Source organism: Mustela putorius, unplaced genomic scaffold (assembly GCF_011764305.1).
Source record: "Mustela putorius furo isolate JIRA1106 unplaced genomic scaffold, ASM1176430v1.1 tig00003898_pilon_pilon_pilon, whole genome shotgun sequence".
NCBI classification, from domain to species: Eukaryota; Metazoa; Chordata; class Mammalia; order Carnivora; family Mustelidae; genus Mustela; species Mustela putorius.
The window spans coordinates 16,964,946-16,976,980 of record NW_025422047.1 but is presented as its reverse complement, the minus strand read 5'-3'; the positions used below and the strand labels follow the sequence as shown (position 1 = coordinate 16,976,980).

General features: G+C 41.1%; 1 protein-coding gene across 2 annotated transcripts in view; it reads left to right on the top strand.

The window, feature by feature from the left end:
- The window catches only part of LOC101687608 (aromatase), a 103,588-nt gene extending 101,809 nt beyond the window's left edge, over positions 1-1,779 (top strand). For both annotated transcript variants that reach the window (XM_004755439.3, XM_004755441.3), the window contains exon 10: positions 1,093-1,779. In XM_004755439.3, the coding sequence (XP_004755496.1) occupies positions 1,093-1,341 (249 nt within the window). In that variant the 3' untranslated portion in view covers positions 1,342-1,779. The remainder of the gene's footprint in view (positions 1-1,092) is intronic.
- Positions 1,780-12,035: the final 10,256 nt, after the last annotated feature.

Here is a 12,035-nt window from a genome sequence, read left to right as displayed (position 1 = left end):
TTCTATTTACTTGTTTCCCTCTATTGCCTCACCAGAAGCACATGTTTCCTCTGGCTTAGGACAAGACTACCGTCCGCAAGCCAACAATGCTGGGTCTCCAGCTCTGAGAAGCATCCACATGGTGGCCACACAATGGGTCAAAGGTCCAGCCCTTAATTTGGCTGCCATGAGACAAATGTTGTTTAACCCAACAAGCCTACTTTCCCATTTCAACTTGTCCCTTTGTAACCATGTAGATTCAACTCTGGCACTTCCTAAGCAAAGGAAAATCCAGTTGTGCTTCAGATGGAAATCAAACGAGACGAAGATTTAGTTTTCACAGTCTGCCTTTGGTTAGCCAAATGGCCCAATGAACCCTAGTTCCCATTCTAAATGGAATTCAGTACCTAGAAGAGCTTCAGCTTCATATAGTATAGATTCTGCTTCAGTTGTGTCAAATTTTAGGCAATGATGTTTATTAACCAAAATTTTCCAGATATTTCCCTCATCCTCCTCTTTTTCTATTTGCATATGATGTATAAATCTGATCCCAATTAATCCAGTTCTCTAATTCATTCTGTTTCTATGTGATCAACCCATTCTATGTTGACAACTGTTCAACAAAGATTTATTGAACATTTACTATGTGCCAGGTACTATGTAAACACAGATGGTAAACAAGACAGACAGATTTGGTCCCCATTAATTTTTTGCATATCTAAAAATATTTGGATGCTTGACACTAATGGGCCAGGAGTCAACACCTTTGCACACAAAAAAACAATCTTTGCCTTGGTGAAATGCAGTAGAGTAATAAAGCTGTGGCTATCGCACAGACCTAGTTGAGTATGCTAACACTGGTTATAATAACATGATGTGCATTGCTTTATCCCAGCAAATTAATGTGAAAAGCAGGGACTGTCCAAGTTGGGCATATATCATGGGGTGGATCACACTGGATAAAAAAAGAACTTATTTGAGTTACACTCATGCATCTCAGTGAAGGAACAGTATGGTTTGGACCCTATAACAGCGTTCTGACCGATTGGTGGTTTCAGGGTGAATCAAAGAGAGACTACATGACTCTGGCTAACTGTCTGATCATTTTCATAGGTTCCCTACAGGTATTTTCAGCCTTTTGGTTTTGGGCCCCGTAGCTGTGCAGGAAAATACATCGCCATGGTGATGATGAAAGTCGTCCTGGTTACACTTCTGAGACGATTCCACGTGCAGACATTGCAAGGAGAGTGTGTTGAAAGTTTACGGAAAACATATGGCTTGTCCTTACACCCAGATGAAACTAGCAACTTGCTGGATATGGTTTTTATCCCAAGAAATTCAGAAAAGTGCCTCAAACACTAAAGAAAATTGATCAGTACCTACTCTGGAGCATTTCTCATCAGTAGTTCACATGAAAATCGTCCGTCTTCACCAGGTAGTGTCATCCTCACAATGAACATTTGGTGGCCTGTGCCATTTTATAGGCATACCTCATATGGATTGTCAGCAAGTCAGGAGACATTGCTCACCTGTTCTTTCCAAATCAGAGAACAAGACTTCCAGAGAAAATAAAGGTCAAGAATTTATAGGGAAAATGGTCAATCCCACAAAACATGCTTTGGAAAAAGTAGGTCATCAGCAAAACTTACATCCTCCTTCCCACAAAATCTCTACTGCCTGCCCCCAAAGCACTTTAATGTCTGGGGCAGAAACACTCAAGTCCATTAGAAAGGCCAGGCTGATGTCCAGGTACTTAGGACCCAACATACCTGCTAATGTGAATAAAAGTATTTTGATTTAGTTTTCAGTGGTAGGCTCCATGACATTCATATTCTTTGGAGAAGTGCTTACAAATTCAACATTTGATGTTTCCTATGAATTATTCAATTTACTCTTGATTACCCACAGGTGACTTGCCTGTGGCAAAAGTTAAATAGGGGACTATCCTTTCCCAGGGTCTCAATGTATCCTCAGCCACTCACTTCCACTACAATAGACACAGATTTGGGTAATATAAAGTAACTTAGTAATAGCCTGAGTAAAATATAATCAGGACCACACATCTGCTATAGGAAAAGAAAAATCACCCAATGCATTTCAAATCAAATAAAAATTCTTTTCTTCATGTTTGCATCATTGATTAGCTCCACTAGTGCTAATCAAGAGATAACTTTAAATAATGGTATCTATGAACTCTTACAATGGCCCCAATGATTTGAGAGAGGAGAGCTCCTCTACGTCTACATCTAATTCCACAACCTAGTGGGTTCAAGCCCATTCCAACCTCTTTCTCCCTCAACAGTTTCCCCCTCTCTTTCTTTCCGTGATTCCGAAGTTAACAGCAACAAATCAGTAGAGAACATGGTCAAGGTAGAGGTCTTGCAATCATCTTTTATGCTACCTCGAATTTAATAGTTACTTTAGAGATTTAACAGCTATTGAGTTTATTGAATCATTATATATAGCCACGGATAAAATGCACACCTTATAAATTAGTTCTTTAAAGAGAATCAAGTATGGGGCCCCTTGGCTGGCTCAGTCATTTAAACATCTGACTCTCGGTTTTGGTTCAGGTCATGATCTCAGGGTTGTGAGATCGAGCCACGTGTCAGGCTCCATGCTGGGTGTGGAGCCTGCTTAAGATATCCTCTCTCCCTCTCCTTCTACCCTCTCCCCACTCTTGTGTGCTCTCACTCTAAAATAAATAAGGAAATAATAAAAATTTTTAAAAATAAAGAGAATCAAGTAGACAAGTTAATTTTCCAAATACTTTACTTGTGTTAAATAGCCAATATGATTGTATCTACTGAATGCCATTTAAAAATTGTAAACTCATTTACAAGTAAATGTTTGCTATTGAGTTAAGTGCCATCTCAACATTTGAATATTTTTTTCATCCTACTGTTTAGTAATAGGACAACAGATAAGAATAAAATGAGAGTATAAGAACCCTGAGAGTAGGAGCTCTTTTATTTCTTTTGTAATCCATCCCAATCCCCCATTCTGATTCTGTATATCTACCCTGGAAGAAGGATATCACTGAACACACACTCTTGCTTATACATAATTTAAGTGGCCTCAGAATACAAGTAAAGGGGAGGCAAGTATTCTAAGAATTCAAGGACAAGCCTTTCTCAAGAAACAAGAAAGGTCTCAGGTACACAACCTAACCCTACACCTAAAGGATAGGTCTTAGTAAAGAAGGAAATATTTGAACTTGGAACAATATGGATCATTTATATGGCTTAAACATACACAGAAATATACCTGTATACCTGGATATGTCCATAGTCAGGTCTGGACAAGCATCCAAATAATTCAGGCTCCAGTAAGAAAGGCCAGGATTCTATAGTTAATGTACCCAAGTTAATTCACTTCATGACTATAAACACACACTTTACTTGGCCTCTAGCTGGAGCTGCAGGGTAGAGGAAAAGAGACTTCAGACAGTATACTTTACCCATCCAGTTTCCTTGGAACATCTACTGTATTTTGTATGTAGGCATGTAGCTAAGGCCAATGTCTACACAGTCAAACTCAAATGGAAGGTTTATATAGTTATATAGAGATATTGTAGATACAAAAGTATGCTGGGGAAAAGCTAGGTATGGGGGTGGGGGACAAGAGAATGATAGTAAGAGGGAAAGTATTGGTTTGAATGACCCAAGAAGACTCCCAAAATCAAATTATCCTGGTAGTCATTCAACTTTTCATTCTGCTTGGTCTGTACTAACAACCCTCATATGTTTGTACAGGCTTTGCTTAAGGAATTGGGAGTATCATTGATTTTTCATTAGGTTGATCAACATATATTTGAAAATCCTGTTTTCAGAATTTTGCCTCATTGTTATGTACTTAATTATCATCTTGAATGTGCTGTGGATTCAACTTTCACCAGTTTTCAAAGAAATTGTCAGTGAAATGCATATATAAAGACTCTATTGTGGTGAAATCATAAAGACAGTTGTGCTCTCCTATCTTCAGGTATACTGGACACTGCTCCCTCTGCCTTCATTGACACCCCACTTTTTTCTCATCCAAGGAGAAAATAATGCCATACGGAACATCCCACATATTGAGAAATTCAGTTGGAAGTTGTCACTTTTATTTCTAAATAGCACCTTTGGCTAATCATGGTGCTAATATTCTCATAAGTATATGGCATTGGCCCACTAGAAAGAATACAAGCTGAATCCTCCTCAGCCTCCAGTATCATCTGGACTCTGTGACTGAATCTTTCACTCATACTTGCAGAAGGATATGCTCAATTAAATTCCGTCAAAGTAATGAATGACATGGAATTTGTGATACTTTAGTTGGACTTAGCTCACGAAAAGCAAAGTCAAAGGCTGAACTCTCCAGGGCTCATCAGATAGGGCTTACCTGAGTGAACGCCCTCATTTCTTTTCTGCAGCTCTTTGCAGATGTTGACCTATGTCTAGGGAGCCAATGGCCATACCCTCTTTCCACCAGCTCAACCAAACAGGATGCATTCACACAAATCAACCTGGTCCAAGTCTAGCCCATTAGGTATACTCTGCCCTTCTTCTTTTATCAAGAAAGCATTTTAAAGCATAAAACAAATGGGAATTATTGTAAGAATATAATTATAAAAATTACTATAAGAATAACCTTGAATCCACTCTTATTATAACCAAATGCAAACATTTCACAAACTTCAGTATTTTAATTTACAGTAGTCCCCCTTTATCCATGGTTTCACTCTGTGCCATTTCAGAGACCCATGGTCAACAGCAATGAGGGAGAAGATGATCCTTTGCAAGTACTATGAGAAGGTCAACAGTAGCCTAACACTGTGTCACAGTGCCTGCATCACTCACCTCACTTCTGCTCACCATGCCGGCATTTTATCATCTCACACCATCACAAGAAGAAGGGTTCATACAGTATAGTAAGATCTTTTGAGAAAGAGTGAAACCACTTTCATACAACTCATACAACAATCTATTGTTAAAATTGTTCTCTTTTATTACTAGCTATTGTTGTTAATCTTTTACTGTGCTTAATTTAAAAGTTAAACTTTATCATAGAGATGTCTGTACAGGAAGAAAACTATGTATAGGGTTTGGTACTATCTGGTTTCAGGCATCCACTGTGGGTCTTGGGCATCCCACATGGATAGCATGGATTACTATATTAGTAAAATATTTCTTATGATGAAGATCTGAAATTAAAAGACCTAGAGGTTGAGCCTGTGGTCCAAGTGGTTTTTAAAATCCCTTTCAGCTCTATGACCTCCTAAATAAGGAGGCAATAAAGCCTCAAATCTAGGCTCAGCCTTTTCTTACATGTATAGTTGGGCAAGCTGTTCAATCTCTCCATACCTCAGTCTTCTCATCAATCCAATGGGGATAATAATTACTTCAGAAGGTTGCTGTAAGGCTTATAAGAGATGATTCATGTGAAGTTGTTAGGACAGTGTCTGGTACAGGACAACTTCTCAATAAGCATAGGCACAATAATGATGATGCTCAGCAGTTATGTTGACTCATGACACCCTCAAACATTTTCACATGCAGTAGAGAGGGCAGAAGATGTGCCAGATGCTTCTACATCCATTTCCCATTTTAAGCTTCATGACGACTCTCACATTAGTATGATTGCTCCAGAAAGCCCCACATTGTATCCATGAGAACAGAAACCCAGGGAGTTTGGGAGACTTGCCCTCAACTCCACCACTCCTTCCAAAGCCCCTGGCCCCTTCATTGAGCTGCTTCTTTGCCACAGGACTCACTGCTGGAAGGCTGAGAAGAACAGTCAGTTTCCCAGCTCTCCCATCTTATTATGTTAGGCAACCCCCTTTTGAGACTTGTCATTCCTTGCCTCCTTACCCAAGGAATCTGACACAGGAAATACATCAGTTTCTTCATCCATAAAATCTGGATGATTCCGCCTTACCCACCCCACACACAGGTATGTTTGGAGAATCTTTCTCAAAAAGAGATAGTCCATGGGAAAGCGCTATAAAATTTCTCTTAGTATAAGGTAGGGGATCTAACATGTGGATGTCAACATCTCCCTCAAGAGGAAATTATCAGGTTCCATCAGGCTATTCCCCAACCACTAGGAACATTTCTAGTTTTGCACAATTTCAATTCCTTTCAGCTACAATACTGTGTAAAAAAAGAGAGCGGAAGAAAAAAAAATTGTAATTTACTATAAACACATAGTAGGCAAACTGGACCTTATGATGGCCACAAAATCATCTCTATTTTGGTTAAATTGGAAAAGGCTAAGAAGCCGACTATGGTGGACAGCTGTTAAGGAAATTCTACATTTGGCAAGGATTCCAGATATGAATGAACTATTCAATCTTTCATTACTTCCAAACTGTTATGTGTTTGGCATGGAGGAAACCCAACCAGACACAGTGCATACAAGCTTCCTCTGCTAGCCTATTTGAGCTCAGATGGATAAGTAGCTGAGCACAATACCCCTTTGCCTCCTTCCCACTCCACGTTATTGTGAAAGTGTGTTTCTTCTTTCAGACCAAGAAAACAAGAATGACTGCATTTACTTTCTTATTCTACTAAGTTCTTTACATTCTCACTTAATTCTCCCAGCAATACTATGACGCAAGTATTATCCTCATTTCCAGAAAAAGTCACCCACCTATCCAGCCACGTATACCCCTTTGCTACCTGCTTGCTAGAGTTTCCCTCTCATACCCGCACATCCCCAACACACATGGTGAGTGTCTCAAGTTCTCTTATCAAAACCTGTTCTCAAAAAAATTTTTAAGTCTGCTTTTAACCAATCGTTTTCTTTAAGATTTTATTTTTAAATAATCACTACATTTAATGTGGGACTTAAACTCACAACCCTGAGATCAACAGTCATGTATTCCCACCACATGAGCCAAGGAGGCACCCCTCTCCTCTGGTTTTTAGATCTACCTAAATTATAAATGATAAAGCAAAGCTAAGGCTTGAAATGTTATCCTCCCTTCCAACATAGGTTTTTGTTTGTCCAGAGGATTTCCCCAAAGCATTATAGGCAACAACAAGCTGGGCTTGTGGAAGGAGAGGAGGGAAAAGGAGGCAGTGCCTTTGAGAACCCCTTGAAATGATAGCACCTACTTCACACACACAGGAAGCTGGCTTTACCTACACAGTAGTCTCTAAGTTGTTAAGGGTCCTGAATCAGAATGTCTAGAGGAGCCAGGCAGGTAACATAAATCAGACGATCAGGCCAGCTGTAAATAGAGCTTGTATGAAAAAAGAAGCATTCTCACCCAAAGGCATTCAAGTTCAATGTTCACAAAACACAGTGCCAGCCAGATTAGTCATCCTTGGGCTGGACTGGGCCCATGGCTTAAGTCTCTAACATCAATCCCTTTCACATCCATCATTTTTTTGGTGCCCCCTTCCCATCCAACCACCCTGTGAGGAAGGTGAGAAGTCTCCATTTCACTGATGAGGAAATTGAAGCCTGGGGAGGTCAAGTGGTTTGTCCAATGTCACACAGTAAGGACCACATCTAGAATTCCTCCCAGGGATCCCTGAGTCTGAGTCTGACCTCACCAGCCCAACTTCTCTTCCTAGCTGGCCATCTTCCAAACATGACTGCAGTGTCCTCTCTCCAATCTGAACCTCGGTGGACCATCTGTAAATGCAGATTTCACCAGAGGACTTCTACAGTCATTTTCAATGCCTTCATTCAAACTTGTTATTTTGCTTCATAAACATAACACCATTTCCCCCTTTATATCTAGGCTCTAATAAACTGAGTGGGTAAGGCAATTTCACTCGCAGGTCAGACATGCAATTTGGCTGTTGAAGGGACGATTTGGGCACTCATTGAATATCAACTGCAGAATACAAGTCCCAAACACTAATATGCCTGTATGTAGCCCTGACTTACTGCTGCAAGGGCATGAAATGTGTTCATGGACCACTTTTCACTCACAGATTATCACTTTATGCCCTATTTGAACTTGTAGGCAAACCAATACATATACTGAAGCAAATCCTTTTCTCTGAGTAGCCTTGGTTTTATACTCAAACTAATGGATCACTAAGATCAAAGTACCTCCCTTCCCTCCTGAAATTAATGCTCTCTCTGGCATGCTTACCACCCTCCCCAAATGCAGCTTGGTGCTTTTACTGTTCGTGAAACTCATGAAACAATCAAAAACACACAAAGAAAAATGAACTCTTTGCTCGTGATAATGCAGGAGTGCCTGACACATCTTTGTGTGTGGTCTCTGAGGCAAGTGTGGAGAAGAAGGAAATGTTATAAATCATTAAGTTGAAAAAAAAAAGAAAAAAATCATTAAGTTGTCACAAGCAATTGCTCTCCATCTTCAAGCACTTGCATGTCCAGCTTATCTCATTTAAACCTCACAATAATCATGCAAGAGATTATTCCCCATTTTGCAGGTGATAAAACTGATTCTCAAAGAGTAACTTGCCCACACTTTCTTACCTAGAAATTTGAGCCTCTGATTTATCCCAAAATCTATGATTTTTTTCCCTGTATGCTACACTGACTAAAAGTGGGATTTGGTCCTTTGTAAAATCAAATATAAATTTAAATGTAAAGCCTGTAAGTTTTCATTGGCATAGTTATTAAAATTGGGGAGAAGGGTGGCAGAAAATAATGTCCTTAGAATACTGATGAATCTTTGCCCTTATCTGAGCTCCACCACCCAGATTACTATAGAAATAAATCCAAAAACAGTGTCTTGGGACTCTGTCTGATCTCTCCAACCACCAGGCAATGATAGATCAAACCAGTTATATCTATTTGGCTATATGAAGGAGTCAAAGTAAATTAATCAATATATTTTCTCTAGCCATTCATGTTTTAGTCATCTTAGTGTCTGGCACATAGCATGAACTCAATACATTTTTGGTGGATAGAACATTGGTGAAAGAATATTTGAGTCACTGAGAAAATCAAGTTCGACTAGATTCACAAAAATAATTGGTATCATATGTACACCTTCTAAAATGAGCCACTGACCCAGGCTGAGTCAGGGAATGAACTGGCTATACATATAAAAAAAGAAAAAGAGGGCACCTAGGTGGTTCCGTTGGTTAAGCCTCTGCCTTCTGCTCAGGTCATGACGCCAAGGTCCTGGGATCAAGTCCTGCATCAGTCTCCCTGCTCAGCAAGGGGTCTGCTCCTCCCTCTCATTCTGCCCCTCCTCCCTGCTTGTGCTCTCTCTCTCTCTCCCTCACTTAAATAAAATAAACTTTAAAAGATAAACAACAACAACAACAACAACAACAAAAAAAAAACCATGGGCAAACCAGGGGAGCTGGTACACTTCTTGGTCAGGGCTTCTAGGCCGAAGGCAGCTGCTTAACCAACTGAGCCACCCAGGAGTCCCAGTCAGGGCTTCTAGGGAGAGAGTTCCTGCTCATTAGGGAGTTGGGACAAGATAGACCTTGACACCCCTCTTATAACTTGAAGTTCCACAAGTCTATGGGTTGGTAAGGAGTTGAACATTTTCCTTTTTCTTTTTTTTATAAAGACTTTATTTATTTATTTGACAGACGGAGGTCACAAGTAGGCAGAGAAGCAGGCAGAGAGAGAGGAGGAAACAGGCTCCCCACCGAGCAGAGGGCCCAACGCAGGGCTCGATCCCAGGACCCTGGGATCATGACCTGAGCTGAAGGCAGAGGCTTTAACCCACTGAGCCACCGAGGCACTCCAGGAGTTGAACATTTTATAATTGGAGCCAAAAAGCTGGTCCCCTGAACACACAGCTTCAAAGAGGCCATCTTCCAGAAGAACCTCCCTTAGCTCCACAATCAGTCCCAATTCATAAGGATAGTGAATATACGGTATTTTTGTGCTTAATGATTGCATGTGATGCCCACTGGTTATCAGGAGAGGTAACACTGTGCATATTTAAAGCTCTAAGTCATTTCCAAAAAAGCACATTTCATCATATTTCAATGTGATTATCCCCTCTTCTCCATCGTAGAATTCAGTAGTAGTGGTAGTCCTCTCTAATTCAGTAGCCTGCATCCTGGCTTCTCATAGATCTTTGGCAGAGCCTGCCACATGGGTTCTCCTGATAGTCCTTTCACTGCCCTGCCTCCTGTCTCAGGTGCACTGAGGACTGTGCTCAGGGAACCCCCACCCTGATTCCTGGCCCAGGACTGCTGTTCTCTTCCAGCGAATCTGGTCTGTATTTGCTTTTCATCCTTCTTTTTCTTCTTCTTCTACAGATCCTCCTTCCACAATTCTTTGTGCTTTCGGAACCTCTGTTACCTCTTTCCTTTCCTTTTATAATCCCCAGTCACCTTCCCAAATTGCTCTGGGCACAAGCCACAGGTTCAGGGGCTTCATGGACCATTTTATTCAGCACTGGGGGAGCTGAGTTGCCCACTCCCCATTTACACCTCAAGCTCTTGCCTCAGTGAGGGGTCACCCTTCCTCACTGAGCCAGTTTCCTTGGAAGGCCATAACTACCCATAGCTGGGAGGCTTAAAAACCTCAGAAATAGACTCTCTCATGCTTCTGAAGGCCAGAGGCTGAAATTAAGGTGTCGGCCGGGCGGTGCTCCTCAGATGTTCTAAGAGAGACTCCACTGCCTTTCCAGTTTCTTCTTGGCCTCCTTGGCTTATGGCCTCATCACTCTAATCTCTGTCTCTGTGGTCATGTTGCCTTATCCTCCTCAGTCTGTCTGAAGTCTCCCCCTGCCTCTCTTGTAAGGACACATCATGTGATTGCACATGGATTACCTGCACACCAGGTAATCCAGGATAATCTCATTTTAAGATATCCTTAATTGCACCTGCAAAGAAACCCCACACACACACTTCCCCCCCCCCAAAAGATGGTCATATTCACAAGATCCAGGGATTTGGGTGTTGACATATGTTTTAGGGTAGGGCGTGGGGAGGTCATCATTCAATCCATATAGTCCCTCAGGACCTGCCTGGCAGTTCATACTTTCTAGAGCAGTGTTTCCTAAACTTGAATTTACATCTCAGTGACCTGAGATTCTATTACACTGTGGATCCTGACTACATTGACCTGGGCAGAGCCTAAGATTTCTGCATTTCTCTCAGGTAACTATGGTGCCCAGCTAGGCAAAGCATGTCCGAGCATGGTCTACTGAGCAGCCACGACAGCACCTGGAGCCTGTTAAGATGGAGACCCTCGGGCCCCACTCAGACCTGCTCAGTCCAAATCTGCATTAGCTAGATCCTCAAGCTGCAACACTGGGGATTTGGTTGCACGTTGAAGTCTGAGAAGCATCAATCACACAAGAAGGTTTTTATTCTCCTGTGTTACACCCTTAGAAAAAGAACAGGTCAACTGTGTCTTTTTCTTCCTCCTCCTTCTTCCTGGCTCAGTGGTCTTTCAAACAGTTCATTTTATTTTTTTAAGATTTATTTATTATTTGAGAGAGAGAGAGAGAGAGAGAGAGAAAGAGAGCAAGCTTGCGGGGGGGAGGGATGAAGGAGAGGGAGAGAGAATTTCAAGCAGACTCCCCCCTGATCATAGAGCTGGTGGTGGGGCTTGATCTCACATCACTGACCTGAGCCAAAATCAAGAGTTAGAGACCTAACCGACTGAGACACCCAGGTACTCCTCAAATAGTTCATTTTGAAGAAAAGACTCGTCCCTGTTTTGTCTTAAGAAGTCTATCTACATTTGTCTCCACATCAAAATAGAACTACGCCAACTTAAAAGGAAAAGAATTCTGAAACCAATGTTATAAACCTCCAGAGTCAAGCTTTTCCCTAATGCTTATCATTTCCATCTTGCAATAAAAACAATTAACTCTTGCCCTATTCTTAACTTCATTCTTCAACAAACATGCCATGAGCAGGCCCTGTTCTAAGTGCCTATTCCCTTGCAGCTTATATGTTGAAACAGACAATAAGTAAGTTGACAGATAATAAGCAAGATGATTTCAGATGATGTAAGGAGAGTGAAGGAAATAAACTGAGTGATGAGATATGATGTAGGAGGGGGTTCTATTTTAGTGTTAGATGGTCAGGTGAGGCTTCTCTGAGATACTGACATTAAGACCAAAGAGTAACTAGTCAAGATCTGGAATAGAAAGT